Below are 23,440 nucleotides of genomic sequence, written 5' to 3'. Positions count from 1 at the left end.
AAAGGGTAACCTTTTCAGTCTAGATGAAAATTCAATATTTTATTGGTAATTATTCAGACATACCCAAACAATTTTAAATCCTTTACGCTAATAGTGTATTAAGCTTACATATTGATATAATTATTACCCTACGCAGCTCGAAAAAGAGTCAGACAAGGGTGCTGCGGCATCAGTCTCAGCAAATTACAGCAATGAGAGATATTTATACAAGAATGCAAAAGAACAAACAAATATGTCTTCTCTCTTTTAAGGTTGTGAAAGCCCTAGAAAATGAACACAACACTATCATGAACTCTGGACTTCTGATTCTGTGCGACACATTCAGAGATCCACATAAGGTTCCTTATCTCCTGCTCCCTCAACCTCATATATGCAAAGAAGACACCGTAATGGAACTGCAGATACAACAATGAAAACAAACTTTGATTATAAATCAAGTCAACATAGAAAAGAAGTTGCAGAAAACTTAGAACTGCGAACTTAACAACTTGTCCAAGATTGGTAGCCCTGTCAGCAAATAAGGATTCGTGAAAACTAGGTGCGAAATTATACCTGTTGTTCAAACGACAAGCATAACCTTTTCACTTCTTCTTCATAAAATGCCTTGTCCAACATCTGGCTCTCCCCGTAGGATAACTTGGCAAAAATGGACTGGTAAGGGGGATACTTCTCCATGGCACCACGGACCTACGAAAAAAATGGAGATTGCCCGAGGCTATGAGCTAAAAGTAGGTCTTTTTCTAGCAATTCTGGTTATGTGCACACGACACCAAGAATTGCAACAAGCCAACAACTTTACTCTCTAGTATCAAAAGTATGGAAACATTAAGTTTACTGAAGTCTTGCTTAAAAAACAATGCTATCCGTACAGCAGAAAACAGCCTTCTAAGTTTATTGTAGTCTTAAACAAGCTACCTGATCAATGTCTTCACAGACAGCAAGTTCCTCATGACCATAAGGATACCTATATAAATCCAAAACTTTAGTCAAAGCATGAACAGGGCTATCAGCAGCTGGCCATTGCAGGATGAAGGAAGGAGGAAAGAGAACTCACAGTAAGCCAAAACTAGAGTATAGTTTCCTTCGGTCATCTCGAGTCAGCTCAGTGCCAATACTGCAAAAGGGAGGCCTCATAAGAGAAGGAAACAAATAAAGTAGATACTTTGAGAAGTTCAGAGACTTGAACTAATATGGGCAGAATTCAAGGATTTTGCTCAGCAGTCCAACACTGCCAAGATTTTATGATATAGAAAAGTAAGCTAAGTGAACTATCACTCAGTATGGGAAAAAATAAAAAAAACTCTACCTGTTTATTGTGATATTTACTGCCCTTCTGTCAGCTTCAAACGCTAAGAGGTCAGACATAATCTCTGCAGTAGCTCCTCCAAGTTTCTGTAATATAGCGACATGTTTAACTATCAGGTACATATTTCATGGTTACAAACTTACAGTTAACAACCTTCATGCCCATTCAAGTAAGACATTATAGTTCCAAGGTTTTCATATTGGTTTCAAGCTTCCTTTAACATGGAAGGAGGAGAGGAATACACAAAATTTCCAGAGAATTTTACCTGGCAGAACTTATAGAAATCCTCAAGGTATGCCTTGTAAAGAGTGTTCCTCATAATCTCAATGTTCATATCGTCCAAATCCTAGAAAAAGGTGATCGTTAGTAAATCAGTAAAGAAGGTGTAATAAAGTCTATCCTCCCATGTGTCAAAGATACGGCATTTCTTCTCGAAATAACAACTATTTTCTAAAATTTCCCATTGTACAAACGTATGCTAAGACCTGAGAGTATCTAGTATCAAAAAAGAGGTCACAACGTTATTGCTGTAGATTCGGTAGGAGAAGAAACAGCGTTAATAATAGCAAGATAAGAGGTAGCAAACAATTTTTACCTCAGAAGTAATGCATTCGGAGAAATATGGAGCCAATGGGGTGTCCACAAGCACCAATCGGTAAAGCTCACGCATGTTCTGAGCAACTGCGAGGGTAGCAATGCTGAAAAAGAAATCATAGAGAATAAATTCACACGAGCATTGCAAGTGTTAGATAGAAACTAGATATCCTCATAATAACATTACCTGTCAAACATTCCCAATGGATGGCATTTCTCTAGTAATTCCTGTACATCCCTCTCATGTAAGGTGCCGGTCACAATAAGAACAACATTGTCAATCATATGCCCATACCTATAAGAAAGAATAAAACCCAAAATTACTTCAATCCACAGAATCCGTGGAAGTATAGTGTTAACTACCAAGAAAAAGTTTTAAGATTGGATTGTCAAATGAGGAAGCAAATCAGCTAGAATCAAGAAAAGGTTTAAGATCTGTAGGTACGTGATATATTCCAGGAAAGTAGATAATGGTTCAGTAGCTTGGCACAGCATGTGCTTATACTCATCAACCAGCTTAAGAGTGCATTTTTCCACAATTGTAGTTGTATGCAACGGAGATGGCTCTGCAAATAGTCAAAAACATTATTAAGTCGCCGAAACTGATTGTCGAGCTAATCACTAAGAGCAACTGCAATGGACGAGTAAACCCAAATTTTTACTCGAGTGGGCTGGCGTAGTGGGACGGACCATCGATCAAAATTTGATCAAAGAGTAAAATCCAGACCAAATTTGGTCGGCGATCAAGACCAAATCCAAATATAGTCGGGCGTTAATATAATCTCCGCTACACATCGGGCGTTGATATAATCTCCGCCATTCATCGCGCGTTGGTATAGTTAACGTCCAACGAACAGGCGTGCATATAAACTTCGCCTGAATGGGACGTTGGTAAAGATAACGCCCGATGGGGCGTTCATAAACTTAACGCACGGAATGGGGCGTTCATATACTTAACGCCCCACTCCACTTTAAGTTTTAAACTTTTGAAACTTGCATGGGGCGGGCTTTATACCTCCGCCCCATTATTTTTTTTTTTATTTTATTTTTTTGTTTTTTGAAGCGTATACTATACCAACGCCCCACGTCAGGCGTTATCTTTATCAACGCCTGATCCCAGGCGTAATCTTTATCAACGCCTGATCCCAGGCGTAATCTTTATCAACGCGCGACCAAAATTAATCTGCAACCACTACGCCACACGACGGACTAAACCCAAATTTGATCTTTTTTTTTAGTCTTTGGTCTTTGGTTATACTCGCACCACTGTGGACGCTCTAACGAATGTAAGTACAAGTAGGTAACCAAGCTCTCCCTCGTTCACTAACAAAAATATCTCCCGATGAATTTCTAGGTAAACCCTGATACCATTTTCCTACTCTAAAGTCTTAGATCAGGAATCTAGAACATGGGGCATCAATTAATACCAACAGATCAATCAAAACAGGTCAAACAATTGATCAAATTTTCAAAGTCAATTCTCAAATTCACCACAACAATGACAGAATTTGAACAAATTATCATCAAATAACAAAATTCAATCAAACCCCAGGTCAAAAGATCTCAAATTCGAAACCCCCAGAATAAAAAAAATTGAAATAAATAAATAATAGAGGATGGTTTACCATTTTGAAGATAAGGACCATATTCAGTAGCAGAAAGATGCATCTTAATATCATCAAGAGTTTCACACTGACATAAATTGTTATAATCAGCAGCAGTTAATAGACCAGATCTATGTCCTCTTACAATTGCTTCTAAATATCCTCCATGGATATTAAAAGTCATTGCTTCGAATCCATACATGTTGAAAAAGAAAAGGGTTTCTTTCTCAAAAATCTGAGATCTTAGAAATTTTTGAGAAGTAACACACAGAAGAGGAGAGAGAAAGAAGACAATAAGAAAAATCCCTCAGATTTTATTGAGGGAAATTTTCAATGGGATGGATTTTGCTGATCAAGGTGTTTGGGGCGCCAAGGCTGATTAAATTATATTAGATGATGAGATCTGTCTGTCTCTCTAGAATGAATGGTGATTTAGTTTATTGGGAATTTACAAACTTCCACGTCTCTTTCTCTTAATTGACTGCGGGGTCCTTTTTGTGATGCAGGGCCTACTCTGTGCGAAATCACCTGTACAAAGAAATTTTAGGTCAATTCGTATGTCAACGTAGGAAACAAAATATTTATTAAGCCAGGTGGATGTGCGAACGTGATTCTGCACTATGGAAAATGAAGTGGGCGGTTGATTGTCAAGCGCTAGGACGAAATGAAACCGCTGGTGTTTGAAGAAGAGATGTTGGCGTGCATGGTAAAACCACTTACGGGTGAACCAAGATCGCGAACGGTTACTTTTAAACGGTCACCGGAACGACTAGTTCCTACCTTCATAAATACAACTCGAGTTTGATCTCACAAATTTACAACAATCTTTCATCTTATCAATCTTTTCTTAATTTTGCTTTCGATTTTCAACCATGAATCCTGATTTGGTTCTTCTGAGGAAGATATTGAGATGGATGGAATGTTGTATGAAGAAGAGGAAGAAATGTGTATGGAGTTTTTGCGTCAAATGGATGAAGATACAATTCAATACAGAAGGAGGCGAAATTTTATGTTACAATTACAAACCGGGATAATACCAAAGCCTTTAGAGCCATATGAAGTTATGACTAGAAGATGGACGTGGCGAGATCGACATTTTTACCACGACAACATGATGCATGATTATTTTAATCATGATTGTGTCTATTCCGATGAGGATTTTCAGCGATGATTCTGCATGGGACGCAACTTGACGCAGAGAATTATTGTCGAGCTTTGTCAGGTACAACCTTTACTTCAATTATCAGTATGATGCACGACATGTGTGAGGCTTTAGTCCCAAACAAAAGGTCACTGTAGCCCTCTGTATACTATGTTACGGGGTACCAGCGGATTCCACGGATGATTACATCCGTATTGGGAAAACAACCGTCTTTAGGTATCTCAAATTGTTTTGCGAAACAATAGTCGAGCATTTTGGTCCAATCTTTTTAAGAAAGCATACTCAGGAAGATGTTCAAAGAATAACTGCAAAAAACATCCAAGAATGCTAGGTAGTCTTGACTGCATGCACTGGACGTGGCATGCGTGTCCGGTTGAATGCGCATGCCAATATAAGGGTCATTATCCAAAACCAACTGTAGTTTTGGAAGCTTCATCTACTTATGATTGTTGGTTTTGGCATGCTTTTTTTGGACTCTCGGGTTCAAATAACGTCTCAACGTTTTGTATAAGTCGCCATTATTTGAAGATCTTAAGCAAGGGATCACGCCGCACTGTAATTTCATCATCAACTGTCATGACTACACTCAGGGTTATCATCTAGCAGATGGAATCTATCTAGAATGGTCAACTATGGTTCAAGCTTAGAGTCATATAGGTTTTGGACCGACGAATTCGAAGGATATGAAGTACTTTAACACCCAACAAATGAATTGCAGAAAGGATGTTGAACTCGTTTTTGGCATACTGAAAAGGAAGTTCGTCAGCATAGCTGGGCCGACACGTTTTTTTGATCTTCAAGAAACGAACAAAATTATGTTGACTTACATCATTCTGCATAACATGGTCATTGAAGAAACCAGACGTGACCCAACCTGGACTAGTTTTCCAGATGAAGATTTGAGGTCGAATCTTGTGGTGCAGCATGGGCGTCCAACAAGAGAATATAGACTTGCAATTGAGAGAATCTAAAATCGGGGAATCTATGGATAATTAAAAGAGGATCTAACTAAGCACCTTTGGGCTTTAAAAGGAGTTACAAACAATGCGCGGGGGAGAGTCAGAGGCAGATAGATGTTATTTTGCAATTTAGTGTTGTTTATTTTAATTAATGTGTTGTTTAACTTAAAGTTGTTTGTTTTTAACTAAACGAATATACTTAAAATTTAAATTAAGGCAATTATATTAAAATTAATTTTAACTAAACGATTACATTTAAATTAAACTTAACTGCTAAACAAGAATTAAAATCAGTTATCAAGACTGTATTCATCTTCGTTTTCTTCCGAGGCATTATCTTTGTCTACTTTCACATTCTCATATTGTCCAGTTTGTTGAGGGACTCGTTGTTCTGCCATATCCATTTGCAGCAAGTTGTCGTGTATTCATTGTTGAAGTGTTCAAGGAGAGTAGCTTGTTTATCTTAAGATCTCTGTAGTGTTGTTCTTGCGAAAGACGACTTTTTTTATAGCAATCCCACGGTCCATGGTTTTATCTACTTCTATCTTCATCTCGAATTCCTTGTGCTCAGCATAGTTGAACTCGTTCGAACCTCCTTATAATAATGCTCGTTGGGCTGCGTCTCTCGCTGCTTTTCCAGCTTTCCGACCCATTCTCTTCTTCTCTTGACGTTGGTGCTAACGTCTGGATTGGATTTGCGTTGTTCCTGACTACTTAGAGACCCGGTATACGGAGATCCAGTTCCTTCAGGTGAGGAGGCAGGCCCACCATTCTGAAAATACAGCGAGATTGGACCATGTGGTGATCTTCCAGCCATTTGATTACCTTCCAGCTAGTATGGATTAAACTTGTTAAGCACCCTCAAAATGGTGAAACAAGTTTCATGTTGGAAACTCGTTCTGTGGGATCTTTTCCACTCTTTCCGACATCTTCGTTCCACTTTCGGTTCACCTTCACCATTTTTTTATTGTGCCACATTTGCATGATCAAAGTTACGTATTCATTAACGGATGCTGAAATTGTGTAAAAACGATGAGACAACCCTTCGGCATCACGATTATTGATGTTACCGGTTTCTTCACAAAAATTTTGGAAAATCTTTCCATAAAAGTATTATTTTCTTGATAAATCCTATTGATTTGATCTAATGTAAATAATTCATAATTCCTAGAAATTGACTCGTCTTCGTCCATCGTATACTTGACACCACTAATTCTTGTGTTTCTTGGCTGTGATTGTTGTGTTTGTTGTTGTGATCGTTGTTGTGAGGATGTCATAATTTTTAGAAATGAAATTTATAGAGATTTTTTCTGGTAGATTGAGTTGATATGAATAGTTGTGTTTGAAATAAAGGAAAAGTGAGTATTGAGATGGTATGAAATTGTGAAATTTTGAGGTAGAGATGAAGAAGGTGCGAGTTTTAAGTTTGAAAATTAGGTGAATTTATAGGGAAACAAAAGGAAGAACAGCCGTTGGATGACGAGATTGGAAATTAATCGTTGGCGGTTTTGGTCCACACGCTGGAGGATTCACTTCAGACGCTGGCGTGTGAAGGAAAAACTAGTGGATTTGGGTCACACACCATCGTTTCTGGCACACACGCCAATGTTTTTGGTTCAACCGCCCGGTTTTCCATCAAGTACGCGTTTGTTCTACTGCCTCACTCAACAAACCCTCAAATTTGTTGTTTTTCCCATCCGTTTTTCATGTTTGTTGAGTCCATAGTGGGAGAAAAATGAACAAACTACAAGTTTGTTGAGTCCATAGGAACTGCTCTTAGGGAGTTTTTTTGTTTTGTTTTGTTTAATAATAAAACATAGAAGTTGTTAAAAAAAAACAGCTACCTCAAAGGAGCAATAGGGTGTTAGGCTAAGCTAGAGAGGTAGCACCCAGCCGAACCACCGCATTGTGGTACATATTAGTTATGTTTCCACCGATTATCGAAATATATAAATACTGAAGAGCGTCAAATAACTGCTGGAGGTTAGGACCTTTCCAATTGAAGTTTTCTTGCTCCCGTGCAGTTCCCTGAAAAGGACAAGGCAATTAGAGCAAAGTTAGTGTATAAATAGATATCACCATTAACATTATTAGATAAGACTTCCATAGTGCTAATGCTAATAGTTATCCCGAATTTTTTCTTATGGGTTCTTATCAGTTTGTCAGTCAGATGATTTTGACAGAAGAGTTATTTAGAATGTGCCATGGGTTGTACACCACTCTGTTGAAGGAACGTAGGTGCTGCGTGATCTTGTTAGAGGTAATGTCATCAGTAGGAGTGGTATTTCTGAAAACAAAACCACATCTAGCTTTCCAAATAAACCAACATATAGTGGCAAAGGTGGCATTCCTGCTAGCATGAAAGGAAGAGAAGTTGATGAATAAATAATGATTGATGCCAAAGAGCTTTATACAGACATCAGAAGCAGCAGGTCAGGATAACATGACATGACTCATGGGCATACTTGCAAACTTCGCAGATAAGATCAATATAAGTAAGAATGCTGACAGTTTTTGCATTGGTAGGGAGAATGCCATGAGAACATTTTCGGATGAAAAGGTGAATAACTAGAGAGGTATCCAGATTCCATATCTCCCCCATGGGAAAGTGGGAGGATCATTAGCATATTTATAACCTATCTGCTTGTCATAAAAAGACTTGACAGTGAAATCACCCTTGTTGGAAAGGCTCCAAATTATCTTGTCATCCACCTTATTATTATGAGAAGTGAGAATTTTGAATATTCTGAGAGAACCAAAGAGCCAAAACACTTAAGTTCCAATCACCAGTAGCATTGAGAAGTTGATTGACAGTGGTTAGGTCAGAGGGGAAATTAGGTGGTTTTGTCAGAAAGTTCTCCTGCCCATAAATCCATCTATCTTCCCAAATATGGATTTGGGTTCCATTTCCAACCTTCCGGATGTAGTGTTTTTGGATATTGTCAATACCTTCAAAATACCTTTCTAGATCCAAGAGTCAATTATTCACTGTTAGATGAACTCTTGATTTAAGATTCAAGCTAAGACTGCTTTAAAATAAATAATTATGTTCCAAATAGAGTTTTTCAATTGTTCAATATCTCATAGATATGTATATGAACAAATTGAAACAAAATTAGATTGATTCTTAATTGTACAAAGTACTTATACAAGAACCAATTCGTGAACACTAAGATACGGTTTGCAAATATTGCAGTCCTTAATTCATAAATGTTTTAGTTCATGAGTACAAGAACCATACTTAACCGATTTTAGAACTTAAACCATTGTTTTCGCAAACCAGGTAAACAACAGCTTCGGACGTTGGTCTTATCCAGCCGTTCATAAACCAGGTATGCAAACAGTTGTCCGGGACCTAACTCAGGTGAAACCGTTCGCATACTAGGTACACAAACAAGGTTCGCGGACCTTTACAGGTAAAACCGTCCGCATACTAGGTACGCAAACAAGGTTCCTGGACCTGAATCATAACAATACAGTTTGCATACTAGGTATGCATACCGTGTTGTATCCAGACATGGTTAATTGTTCTAAACTCCAATTTCAATCATTGAAACATCCTTAGAAAAAGACAATAGTTGTCTCATACAAACTATTAACTTCAAGTAATTTTCAAGTGATCGAATGATCAATACGAAACTTAATAAGTCGACATCAAATGATTGTCTCACACAAATCATATAATATGTTTCAAGGCAATTTTCACATGATCATCTTTTGACTTAATATTTAGTTTCGAACAAATAAATTGTTTCCAACTAAACTCGTCAAGAATAATGATGAACATAGTTAAAGCAAAAGCTTCCAAGACATATTTCGAGAAATAGATAACCGAGATAAACTCAGCTCGAAATATCAAACGTGTATAATGTAAAAGTCTATATAGTTATATATATACGACTTAGTCTAATTCGAAGATAGAATATAATATACTTTTGCGTGATAGATAAGTTTTAGTCTCAACATACCTTTTGTTGATGAAGTTCCTCCAAGCTCTCCTCAGTAGATCTTCGTCTTCAGTCGATGAACGTCGTGAAGTCTAAAGGTCAACTACACATTCTATCCTAATCCGAGACACATATATAAGTAGACTAGAAATCAAGTATATAGTTTTGATCAACTAAACTTGACAAACAAGCTTGAGATAGCAACGCTTGCGAGTTCGACTGAGCAGTGCTCTAGCAATCGCCCCCTTTGTCAATTTTAGTGACAAAACTATCAATATATATGGATTACAAAATAAATAAACTTTGTAGCTTCTCATCCATCATGCTTGATTTCATTGGCTCTTCAACATTCCTTGAATTCTTCACTACTCCAAGTACTCCAGCGATTCTGAACGTGTTCAACTCAGCATCATTGTTGTTGAAGATCCTTAGCCATAACAATAAGAAAACATAGTTTCATGGTATTATTACACAACATCAAAGTCCAATTGCATCATAACTTTGACAATAATATTACGATTATATGTATCACTCCCCCTTAGTCAATACTTCATCTCCCAATGAAAATCAGTCCCCCTTACATAATGATCTGTAAACCTTATGTATGTAGTGTGAACTACCAAATAATTCTCCCCCTTTTTGTCAATATAAATTGGCAAAGGTAAGAAAACTACGGGATCATAATGAAATTCTCAAATAGATAATTCATGACTAAAAAGAGAATATATCAACTTGTTTCGATGATTTCACATATTCGAAACTTAGTGTATACATCAAGGAGTTTATTAAAATACAAGATAACTCCTACAATATTCCACAGCCGCACTCCCCACAAAGATTTGGAAATTAAGCACAAGTTCAATTAAGAACTCTCCCCCATTATATGTCATTCAACAAGAGCGACCTTACTTTTACAAGAAAAGAAGGATTTCTTTGGACATTAATAAACCAGATGGATTTGTATCCGGTAAACTCGAATAGATTAATCACAAGAGACCTTATTGATTAATTTAATCGGGAACACTCAATATAAGAAAACTTACGGATCCCTACAGTACTTTCACATCAAAATGGATCAAGGAAAGATCAATACTGCGGAATTTTCAAAAGTTCATTCTCTCTTTTATCAATATTTGCATAATCACATAATAGACTTAACTTTTGAGCATATATGAGATATTCATTGAAAAACCGGGGATCTAATAACCACATCCAATACTTCTTTTAGGCAATTTGTATGGACTAACTTCAATATATTTCCAAGTGAATCAACTAGCTAGACAGTCAGACTCAATCAAGAAAAATACATCAAAGAGTTATATCTCAATTTTTCAAATCAATCTGCATCGAACAGATAGAAATCTGTGAGCTGGATTAATATGAGATATAACTTGGATGGTACCAAAGAACAATATCCAAGTGTCAATCAATTTATATCAACAACCAAAGGTTGGATTATCTAATTGATTGAACTACGTACAACCTGTGATATTTCAATTATATAAAAATATAATGCGGAAAAGAAATAACACAAACACCAGAAATTTTGTTGACGAGGAAACCGCAAATGCAGAAAAACCCCGGGACCTAGTCCAGATTAGAACACAACACTGTATTAAACCGCTATAGACTCTAGCCTACTACCATTTAACTTCCGATTGAAATGTAGTTGAGCCCTAACCAATCTCACACTGATTAAGGTACAATCGCGTTCCTTACGCCTCTTGAACCACGCCGGATTCTGCATACTTGATTCCCTTAGTTGATTTCATCCACAACTAAGAGTTGATACGACCCAAAGTCGAAGACTTGATGAGCAAATCTGTCTCACACAGAAAACTCTATTGAATATATAAATTTGTCTCCCACAGAAATACCTACGAGTTTTTGTTTCTTCTCTTGATAAATCAAGGTGAACATGAACTAATTGATACACCGAACTTATATTTCCGAAGAACAACCTAGTAATATCAATCACCTCACAATAATCTTTATCGTATGGAAGCGAAACAAGATATTGTGGAATCACAAACGATGAGACGAAGATGTTTGTGGCTACTTTTTATCTTACCTATCAGAGATTAAATCTCGAGCAAATCTTAAAGAAAATAGTACTCAACATGATATAACAAAGTAAGATCATAACACGCAACTACAGAGAAAATAGTTGGGTCTGGCTTCAGAATCCAAATGAAGTTTTCAAGTCGTTAACTTATAATGGTTTTAGGAAAAACCTAAGTTGAAGGAGAATCGACTCTAGTCGCAACTAGTATCACACATGAGGTGTAGGGATTAGGTTTCCCAGTTGCTAGAGTTCTCCCTTATATAATCTTCAAATCAGGGTTTGCAATCAATGTTACCTTGATAAGAAAGCATTCAATATTCACCGTTAGATGAAACCTGATTAGAGTCAAGCTAATATCTTTCAACTGTTAGATCGAACTTAGCTTTTTATACACAAATGAATTGTGAATTTATTTAGGTATGAGTAACCGTACCCAAACGCGTGCACATAGTTGGTTCAACAATAGTTAACCGAAGTTAGCCATATGAACACTTTCATATCAACCTTGTTCATCTTAATCACAACTAGTTAAAATGACTCAAATGAAACTAGTTATGGAATTTTTCAATTGTTTATATTCTCATAGAAGTATACAAGACTAAACTGAAGCAAAATCGATTTTGATTCACATGAATCAATTCATAAAAATTATAGCCACGGTTTTTAAAATATTGCATTCCTTAATATATAAATGTATTAGTTCATGAACAAACCGATTTTAGAACTTAACCCACTCAAGTATGCAAACGGGTACGCATACCTAAGTGGTCGGACCAATGTAGTTAATATCGGATATCGGTTTATCTCGTCCAGGACCGATACACTGGTACGACTTTATATCGGGGATATTATCGTTCAAATATCGGTATAATATCGGTTCCAAAATTAGAGACTATAATTTTATAGTTACCATCAATTTTATCAAAAACACAAGAGTAAATTCAATAACTTTAAAGCTTACTACCTAAAATGATAAATAAACAAGATCAAACTAGAAATAGGAGAGTAACTTCAACAACTTTAAAGTTTACTGCCTAAAATGGTAATTAAACAAGTACAAAGTTCAAACTAGAAACAAAAGAGTAACTTCAACAACTTTAAAGTTTACTAACTAAAATGGTAATTAAACAAGGATATTACAATCTTATTCAAAATCATACGATCCACTATAGATATCATCATCTTCAGTAACTCCATTAGCTCCATCAAGTAGTCCATAATCAGTTTCTAACATCAATTGATCAGTATCATATCCATCATACTCAGAGTCGGTTGGGTAAGTAGACTTACTTCGAGAGCTACATGCACCTATACTACCAACTGGTCTACTTTCTTCACCAAGAATATCTTGCAAATCATCCAAAGTTCCATTAAGAATATCTTGAAATATCCCTGATATATCAGCCGATACGGCCGATATTGACTACATTCGCCAAGATATCGTATCGCCGATAAAATGTTTATCCTACCGCTCCAAGGCCGATATCCGAAATATCCCCGATATATCGGCCGATATTGACTACATTGGGCCGGACATAGTTTGGGTTCGCCAGTATGCGAACGGGTACGCATACCTCCAAACTCAGTTCAATTCTCGGACTTGAGCTTTATGCCGGTACGCATACAGGTATGCATACTAAGTTCTCGGACTTTCAACTAAGCAATCAGTACGCATACGGGTATGCATACTATGGTTCCCGGACTTTGAATAACTTGCAACAGTTAGCGTACAAGTAAGCATATTGTGTTATATTCAATCAATGTTTAATCGTTATAAACTCCATCTTAATTATTGAAACATTCTTGGAAGACGGGAATAGCTGTCTCACACAACCTATTAGCTTCAAAGAATTTTCAAATGATCAATAGATCAATATGAAACATTCCGACTATACATCAAATGACTGTCTCACACAAAGCATGTAAGATGTTACCATGCGATTTTCACATGATCATCTTTTGACTTTCGTCAAGAATAAATATGAACTTGGTTAAAGCGAAAGCTTACCAACACATATTTCAAGAAATATGTAAGCGAGTTAAACTCGGCTCGAAATATCAAATGTGTATACTATAAAGTCTATATAGCTATACGACTTTTATCTCAATGGTATATAGAATAGAAATAGACTTGTGAGTGATAGATGAGTTCAAGTCTCCACATACCTTTTGTTGATGAATTTCCACAAGATCCCTTTAGTAGTTCTTCGTCTTCAATCGATGAACGTTGTGAAGTCTATTGCTCAACTACACATTCTATCTTAGTCCGAGACATAGCTATAAGTAAACTAGAAATCAAAACTTATAGTTTTGGCAATTAAACTTGACAACAAGCTTGAGATAGGAACGCTTGCGAGTTCGACCAAGCAGTGCTCTGACAATCTAACCCTTTGTCAGTTTTAGTGACAAAACTATCAATACGTATGGATTATAAAATAAATAAACATTGTAACTTCTCATCCAAATGCTTGATTTCCTTGGTTCTTCAACATTACTCGAAATCTTCGTCACTTCCAAGTACTCTAGTGATTCTGAACGTGTTCAACTCAGCATCATAGTTGTTGAAGATCCGTAGCCATAACAATAAGAAAACAGTTGTTCTCAATTATTGTTATACAGTGTCATAGTATTATTACACAACATCAAATTCCAATTGTATCACAACTTTGACAATAATGATATGGTGATATGTATCACTCCCTCTTAGTCAATACTTCATCTCACAATGAAAACCACTCCCCCTTACATAATGAGCCATAAACCATATGTATTTGTAGTGTGAACTACACATTAATTCTCCCCCTTTTTGTCAATATAAATTGGCAAAGGTACGAAAACTAGTGGGATCATAACGAAATTCTCATAGAGATACTTCATGACTAAAAGAAAACATATCAACTTTGTTTCGGTGATTTCACGTAGTCGAAACTTAGCGTATTTATCAAGGAGTTTATAAAGATACAAGAAAACTCCTACAATACTCTACAGCCGCACTCCCCACAAAGATTTGGAAATTAAGCAGAAGTTCAATTAAGAACTCTCCCCCATAAAATGTCATTCCCGAAAGGAACAACAAGAGCAACCTTACTTTCACAAGAAAAGAAGGATTTCTTTGGACATTAACAAATCACATGAAACATGAATTTATATCCAGAAAACTCAATTAAATTAATCACAAGAGAACTCATGATTAATTTAATCGTAAATGCTCAACATAAGATATCTTACGGAGCCATACAATACTTTCACATAAAAGTGGATCAGAGAAAGATCAATACTGCGGAATATTCAAAGATTCATTTTATTTTTCATCAATATTTGCATAATGATATCATAGACTTAATCTTTGCAAATCAAAAGTTCATCCTATATCTTCCATCAATATTTGCATAATGACATAATATGCTTTACTTTTGACGTATATGGGAAAATCATAGTTCACGGAAGAAAACACACATATCCCATAACAGTTTGCAATATATAAAACCAATAAAAATTAATACTGCAAAATCATCTTCCAAATAAACTTTAGAATTTAAATAAATAAAAATCTAAAAACATTGCTAGATGAAAACATTAGCACAAACCATCCAGTGGAAGAAATATTCTTTTTTTTTAGCAATGTGTAATCACAAAATAAGCTATTCCAAGCCTAGTTATCCTTCTTAAAACACAAGAATAAATTCTCAAAGAAGTTTCCTAGACATTAAGTCCTCTGAAAAATTCTTTACCGTCCCCGAACTCCTTGTCGTCAACAACCATTGGAACATAAGGTTCATGAAGAAATGAGTCAATTCCAATAAACCTTCTTGACTGATGCCGAACCAGGGCCTTCTGAATTTCAAGAGTCCTTAAAACAATAGCCTTTATTTGTTGAATCTCCTTCCTAGTTTCCTCCAACTCTTCAAGAACACCAGAAAACTTCTGAAGATTAGAGGGGATAGCCTTTGGTTTCTTCATATTATTTCTTTTTCTATTTAAATTTATAGAGGAAGGAGACTTATCTTTTTCCTTCATGATTGATAGCTTAACAATCATATTAACATCATTTCCATCACCATACATATTGCTTGGAATTTCCATTTTAAATATCGGATTGTGAGGAACACAAAACACACTCTACAAGCAGTCTTGTGATAAAAAAAGTTTTTCAATGAAGGAACCCTGAACCTTGTTGGGTTACGAAACCTATATACAAAGAAGGATTCACGTACGACTAATTTATAAACCTAAAGAAGGTAGAAATGTCGATTTTAACCCCTTTTTAATGAAAAATGAAATTCTTTTCAATACCAATTTATGATATGAAAAGATCAACAGAATTCCAAAAAGGGAAAATTAGGCTAAGGCCCAACCCATGGATAACCCATAATATGAGTCCCTTAATTAAAAGAATTTTAAATCTAGGCCCCGAATTATTAAAAGACATCCATGCTCTTTTATATATTGTCAAGCCCCAAATAAAATAAAATTTAAATTTAAGCCCAAAATTAATAAATCTAGGCCCAAAATTATTAAAGTATAGTGTGAATGTGTAAACAGAAGTTACACATGCATATGTCATATGTATCTAGAAGTTACACATCCTTATGACATGTGTAATGCAAAGTTACACATAAAAGAAAATAGACATCAAAAAGAAAACATACAAAAAATACATGTATTATTTTCATTTACAATAATTTCTTAGCATGTGTAACTAGAAATTACACACGCATATGTCTACATGTAATTGAGAGTTACACATTCATCTATCTAGTGTAATTCACAGTTACATATGTAGGTTGTAATTGACAAGCGTGTTTAAAGATCTCTGAATACGAAGACGGATGCCATGTGCCTGGATTAGCATATGCACCACTTCAACAATACTGATCTTCATGAAATGCTTCACACACACTTTTACAAGCTACATTTGGCGTTGATGAATCTGATAGAGCACCTTCAGTTCAGTTGGATACATTCTGTTGAGATCAACAACATCCAGTAGTATTGAAATTACCAGTACCAACAGACCCACCTTTAGGAACCACCAACATCTGAAGGTTGTAACCATCGACTAAACTCACATGGTAGAAATATAAACCACCTGAACCGTTGAGCGTGAACTCTGCCAGTGTAGCAGGTGGCGCGACACCTCCTCCTGCGTATTCAATCTGTCCTGAACCACAGTCACCTGTTACACAAGTGAATTGACCTGTTGTAGAATCTTAACTACAAAGGGTTCGTCCCCAAAAATAACCTGACCATGATGCCGGGGCCGGAATCAATTTGGATTCTCTTTATTGAAGAACGAAGACTGTAGTTTCTAGTGGTGGTGACCCTGCACTTTCTAACAATCCAGGCCATACCGTGTAACTACAATAGTTGGAAAATGTAAATGTAGTCGAATATACACCTGCAATCAATAAGAATTTTGAGTAAGAACTTGAAAGGGCAAAGAACAAAGAAGAATTTGAGTTATATATGCACACAAGAGACTTATTACTTACATTGAATGTTGGTGATAAATTACACATGCATCGAACTAGTAAACTAAGATTTACATCATTTCAGGTTCAATCAAACCATATCCAATTAGCATGTGTAATTGGAAGTTACACATCCAATTAGCATGCGTAACTAACAATTACACATCCAATTATCATGTGTAACTGGCAGTTACACATCCAATTAGCATGTGTAACTAATAATTACATATCCAAATAACATGTGTAACTAACATGAAGATTTACGTTCATTAATCTATAAGAAAAAAACTAGCCAAAAGGAGAGGTGACTATCAAGCAATTACCAGTCATAAAATAATGTAGTTACCTTGCAAATGAATGAGAAGCTCTTAATTAAGATATCTCTACTTTAGCAGAAAGACGTTGTTAGCACTGCATTAGCAGACAAACGTTTTTAGCAAAAGGCTAGATGTGCTTAAGGCATTCCACAACAATAATCATACTGGAAGAATAATACAAAGGTGGAGATAAGTCAGGTGCCTTCTTTGGAAGGAAGCCGAAAAGATACGAGACCAAAAAATATGAGACCAGTGTAAGAATAAACATACCTCTGCCACCTTCTCCGTCTCTTTAATTAATTGGTGCAGTCCAAGCATTGAAGTCTAATGTTCTGGATTTGACTATGCTCCACAGTCTCTTTTCAGCAGTAGAAACTTCTGAAACGTTAGACATAATAAAATCATTAACCTGCAGTATCCTCACTGCAACCACATGGTATCATTTTTCCTCGTTTAATGCCTAATATGTAATAGTTATATTTTTCTCATTTCATGTCATACAAGTTTCGCAAAAACCTAGATAACAACTTCCAAAGAATGTAGTTGCACGAAGCTATGGGACTGAACAAAGGATTATTGAAACAATAGAAATCTAGGCAATATAAACAAAATGAGAAACAAAATAAGAAACCTCTCCAGATGCATGTTGAACGTTTCCATTCGCATCGTGATTATTTGTTTCATTGCCGTTTACAGAAGAATCATAAACTCCATCTTGCAAGTTTTCTTGAGTAATATATGTGGTTTTACAACATGTGTAACTAGCAGTTACACATCCATATAGCTTGTGTAACTAGTAGTTACACATCCATATAACTACTGAAATACAAGATCAGCAAGACCAGTGACAAAGCAAAACAATTATGCATTACAACACTATGAAAATAACCCATGTAATCTGGAGACACTCAAAGCTAATACTTATCCAACCAGCATAAGCTCAAACAAGAAATTTTTTGCTACTCATCTATTACAACACTATGAAAACACACCAACTAGAAGACCGCTTGTGTTTCAAGAACAACCATGGTACTGAACAAATTTACTTGTTATTATTGAGCTTCAGACACTATATACGCAGAGCAAAGAGCAGAAGCCTGACTCATATGGCTTGTGTAACCTGCGGTTACACATCTATATGCCTTGTGTACTCAGAGCATATATGTTATCTTCATCAGCATTAGAAACAGGGATCAGATAGAGCCACTTCCGATTCTTAAACAGTGAAGACTACTCAATAAATAAGATCAAATAACACTAGATCAACTGAAATGCGGCATAATATAAGATATATAACTAGCAGATGCTAGTGCAACTTCTTTTAAATTATGCGCAACTTAATTTACTAGGTGAAACAAGACTTAAACCAACACGACAGGTAACTCATGTATCAATGATGTACATTAGACAATGGGTATTTACTACTAAGTCAAACTAAAAACGGCCAAGTTTTTCCACAGAGACAAGATTTTATCATTCCACACAATGTGTTCACATGTTAGTATGAATAATTACCATCAAAGCCTAGAAGAGGGTAAGTCACCACAGAAGCTCCTGGTTTTGCTACAGCTCCAAGAAGAAAAGTTCACTGTATCACATATTTCCGTAGCAACAACCATAAACAATACTCCCAACATCTAGCTTGCTAAATTCTAGAAAGGAAATATTACCTGAATCATCCATTCCCTTCCCCAATCTAAGCATATGAAATTTCGGTTTCATCACCAATCCTAAATGTTACATTCTTAAGATTCCCATGCATTTATTGAACAGATTCAATCACATTTTGTTACAGTTTAGCAACAGACTAATATCAATCGGAATTTATAACATAACTGAAAAGGCGAGGGTACCCAAATATACCTCAAGCTAAAAAAATTCCTACCTATAAGTCCTTTCTCCGAAAGTGATTGTCTATGGACTGAGTCGAGACAATAAAACTAATCGGTTCACACTTCGTGTGATCGTCTATGGATACGAGATCGAGACAATACAACAAAGAAGTATGTTGACTTGATACAAAGGTTCGTACTTAACCAAACACAATAGGATTGCTTATCAAGTAAATAGGAATTAACGTTTGTGTAATTTACTTTAATTATAATAAAACAATTATAATGCGGAAAATAAAAGTAAATGACACAACAAGATTTCGTTGACGAGGAAAACTGCAAATGCAGAAAAACCCCTGGACCTAGTCCAGAATTGAATACTCGCAGGATTAATCCGCTACACAACACTAACTTCGTATAGTTGAGAACAAGTAACTAACCATATAGTTCACCTAGTTCCGTCTGTATTCCCACGCCTCTAACTTATAAATAAGTCACGTACTTGGATCAATCCATTTGGTTCGTATTCCAAACAGTAAAGGAACAAGAAATCTGTTTGGTATCAACTCTATTCAACCAAGTTATATGAGTCGGATAAAGGCTCTTCTGTTTATCTCAACATAAACTCCTTCGTCAGGTCTAGATCTATCTTATGTTCAGTCACCCAAAGGTAATCGATTAAGATTAAGCCAAAAACACCTTTAATCCGAAGAACCGTGATGATGCCGATCTACTCAATTAATCAGTCCAATCTACCACAAGGATAAACCGATTATTAATTGGATCCTCTTTTACCGGAATAAGTATTGTGCACACCAAAGATTGTAAAAGCCAAGTCATATCTTCAATATCTTCTTTGTCTTCAAATATTCTTAAATCTTCAATAAAACCCCACACACAATCACTTGAATCTCTTGTGATCAATCACGCACAGAACGGAGTCTATTAACAATGGATTATCACAAGATCGTCTTTAGAACTAACAACAGTCTAAAGATCCCTGACGAAACTCTGAACTAGTTTGAGTGAATCTTATATCAGAAGAGAAGATTCTCAAGAATAAACAAACTAGGTACAATTATATTTCAACCACCGTTAGTCAATCAAATCAATCGAAAATAAAGATAAACCCCAATTATCTAGTTTCCCACCAACGGGTCGCGCTAGAGCTTCTCAATCCCAAAGAAGACTTTAAACTGATCGGCTGTAAGAGATTTCACCTAATTAGATTACTCTCCTCTCTGATAGGCGGCTACACCAGTAACAACAACAAAAGAGTAAATCTGTTGTTACGAAGGATTGGTTTGCTAGAAAGGAAAACTTCGTGTATTTGTAGACAAGGAAGTTTGGACACCAAGGAATTTCCAAAACCGAAAATATTCTCAAGATATTCATTAAAGCACAAATTCGGTTTCCATAATTCCTGGAAATGCTCTGTCCAAAAATAACGATCGAAATATCTCTGAAAATATAAGTAGTAAATGCACATTACTAATTCTGTAATTTTCCTACAAAATGAAATTAATAACCTTAATTAAAATATTCTTAACTTACTTATGTTTCGATCCTGGGATTCTCTTCCTTCAGCCGTTAAGGAATATCTTTGAACAATTATAGAAATAAACATTCACAACACGTGTTCAAAGTTTGTCAACATCTTTACTTTGTAAGTTCTCTTTCACACTTACAACCTTGAAACCTATTTTCCACACTTCCAAACAAGTTTAGAATTGGTTCATCTGACTTTCAAGAATTATGCGATTGATCAAACCATCATTCAATCACAATCATGGGTTTGACGGTTCTACCAAAACAAGTTTCGGTTCTACCTCCATGTGAGTACTACCAATAGTCATACTAGCTTCCCAAAGATTCGGCTGACTAGGTACTAGGATCGGTTCGCCACATATATATGGTATCTAACTTATATGTGTAGCACATGTCCATAGGATCGGTTCCCCTTTCTGCTATAAACCTTGCTGCACCCCATACAAGGATCGGTTTCCCTTGATGTACTGCACTCCTTACTAGGATCGGTTCCCTTTCCCCAAGGTCAGACATAATCCAGTCATACCACAAGTGATTACTTAAGATTGGTTTTACTAATAAAAGTTATACCAATACATAAGTTAGGACTTTGTGAATAGTTCTACCAAGAACACAACAAGTTGTGAGCGGTTATACTCTATCACACATATTGGTTGTTCATAAGATATGCAATGAATAACAAAACCAATAACTCCTGGCAATTTACTTTTCGGTTCACAAACAAGTTTATGAACTTACTTCCTTAGAACACATGTAAACATTGTTCCCTAGGATGAAATCCTCACTTCATACCCATACATAATCACAATAGCATTCAAATGATTATGGCGATGTCTTATCTACAAATTTTAATGGTTAAGCAATAAACCTCGTATTGTATTCCTTAATACTATGTCTATCTAGAGTTAAAATATGCTTCACAGTTATGTTTTCAATATGCACGACTTGAAAGATACGTTAGGGAATGAAACAGTTCAAGTCAAGTATCACTAACCTCAAGTGGAAGGATGATTGTTGTCGTTGTAGCTCCTTGCTTCTTCACATCTTCAAGACTTCGCAATACTTGTAATGTCTCATATCCTAATACTTTCAAGATAACCTATACGAATTTTAACTCTAGTACATAATAAAGCGACTCTTAACATGAGTTTTGATTCACTAAAATATGACAACCAAACTTGACATACCAACACTTGGTGGGTTCAACCGAGCAATGCTCTAACAGTCTCCCCCTTTGTCAATTTTAGTGATAAAACTCTTACATCATATGGATAAACAAACTACAAGAATTCATTACAATCCGCTTGATTCCCGATTCAATAGCACAGTAAAACTGCTTACATTCAATCCTTGAAAATGCCGTTGTCGACATTATAATAACAAAGCAAATACTCCCCCTAAGGAAGATACGAAGATATTCTATCCGCACGGCTTTGTTATACCAATCTATATGACATGTTACTCCCCCTTAGTCTGTGCTTTCACTATTTCGTTAAATAAAACATTAAAGTACCAATGTTCTTTTCCCTAGCGATGCCAATCAATATAAAATCAATACCAGCACCACCTATTTACTCTATATATTTCTCCCTCTTTTTGTCACAAAAATGACAAAGAAACGAAAAAATAAATGACAACACGAAAAGAATCTTACAAATCTCAGAATAGACTTGCGAACCTGTAGAGTTAGGCACGAGGGTTCTACACATCATGTTCTGATAACCAATATCAAAACCGAAACTGCAAGTAGTCTTACTTTGATATGTTACCAAGGAAACAATTGCCCGAAACAATTTTTCCATTTAGTTTAGCAAACCAAAAAAAACTAAGCACATTAGTCCCTTTGCTAAAACGATTGTTCAAAAACAACCGCTTCATTCGATAAGACCAAAATAAAGATAAACTCTATTTTTCTCATCAGGTTCTAATTATCCATAAACTTAGACCTTTCAATTTTAAACAAGCCAAATACTAGGTTAGTTAAATAGCATTTCCTTGTTTAGGCATTCGATTAGACTTGAATAACCGAAACCTCACTTTGATAAGACAAACTAAGATCAGAATTGATTTAGTTTCTTATCCGGAATCGAATTGGACTAAACAACTCATCCCGTACACATATTATTTTGTGAAGCCATAAATTATTCACACAAACCAAAATAAATCAACTTGCATAATTATTCACCTCAACCGGAAGCAATTGAAACAACATATACATTAACAGCACCACAATTGCACCATAATTTTGTAAGCCTAAACAATTGATACCATACAAGATCAAGATAACAATAGTTTTTCTTAACCGGAACCAATTGAATCACACACACATCAATTGTACCGAAAATTTGTAAGCCTAAACGATTGATACCACACAATAAAGCAAGATAACAATAGTTTTTCTTAAAAGGAACCAATTGAATCACACACACATCAATTATACCTAAATTTTGTTAAGAAAAAGCAACAAATATATATAATATAAACTCGGGCTTTTCTTAAACAGGAAAACAATTAACTAACAAGATTGTTACCTCAAATTTCGCATCCACTTCTCCAATATGATAGCATCTTCGTCCAGGGAGAATTGATATCGAAATATCACCACGTTGTCATCCTTATGCATAAACAAAAAAAT

At 35.8% G+C, this 23,440-nt stretch overlaps 2 protein-coding genes across 2 annotated transcripts; both read right to left on the bottom strand.

Annotated features, from left to right (window-relative positions):
* Window positions 1-20: 20 nt before the first annotated feature.
* Window positions 21-3,908, bottom strand: LOC113276009 (V-type proton ATPase subunit d2). Its single transcript, XM_026525600.1, has 10 exons — window positions 3,526-3,908; window positions 2,346-2,466; window positions 2,088-2,195; window positions 1,902-2,004; window positions 1,572-1,652; window positions 1,307-1,392; window positions 1,055-1,114; window positions 916-964; window positions 553-687; window positions 21-395 (listed from the first exon to the last, which is right to left on the bottom strand). The coding sequence occupies exons 1-10, from the start codon at window positions 3,704-3,706 to the stop codon at window positions 264-266; spliced, it is 1,056 nt and encodes a 351-aa protein (XP_026381385.1). The 5' UTR covers window positions 3,707-3,908; the 3' UTR covers window positions 21-263.
* Window positions 3,909-12,781: 8,873 nt separating this feature from the next.
* LOC113272741 (thaumatin-like protein 1) lies at window positions 12,782-19,108 on the bottom strand. Its single transcript, XM_026522539.1, has 5 exons — window positions 19,096-19,108; window positions 18,941-18,988; window positions 16,640-16,813; window positions 12,928-13,029; window positions 12,782-12,864 (listed from the first exon to the last, which is right to left on the bottom strand). The coding sequence occupies exons 1-5, from the start codon at window positions 19,106-19,108 to the stop codon at window positions 12,782-12,784; spliced, it is 420 nt and encodes a 139-aa protein (XP_026378324.1).
* Between the last annotated feature and the right edge of the window lie 4,332 nt (window positions 19,109-23,440).

The sequence above is a fragment of the Papaver somniferum genome, chromosome 4 (genome assembly GCF_003573695.1).
Source record: "Papaver somniferum cultivar HN1 chromosome 4, ASM357369v1, whole genome shotgun sequence".
Taxonomy (NCBI): Eukaryota; Viridiplantae; Streptophyta; class Magnoliopsida; order Ranunculales; family Papaveraceae; genus Papaver; species Papaver somniferum.
This window is presented reverse-complemented; position numbering and strand designations above follow the sequence as displayed.

Coding starts and splice junctions, on each gene's coding strand:
- LOC113276009 (XM_026525600.1), bottom strand. CDS start 3,706: ATGTATGGATTCGAAGCAATGACTTTTAATATCCATGGAGGATATTTA. Junction 965..1,054: donor TACTCTAGTTTTGGCTTACT/GTGAGTTCTCTT, acceptor GGATTTATATAG/GTATCCTTATGGTCATGAGG. Junction 396..552: donor GCTTGTCGTTTGAACAACAG/GTATAATTTCGC, acceptor TTGTATCTGCAG/TTCCATTACGGTGTCTTCTT.
- LOC113272741 (XM_026522539.1), bottom strand. Junction 16,814..18,940: donor CCCTCTTCTAGGCTTTGATG/GTAATTATTCAT, acceptor CTTGTGTAACAG/GTGACTGTGGTTCAGGACAG. Junction 13,030..16,639: donor AGGTGGGTCTGTTGGTACTG/GTAATTTCAATA, acceptor CTGATATATCAG/GGATATTTCAAGATATTCTT.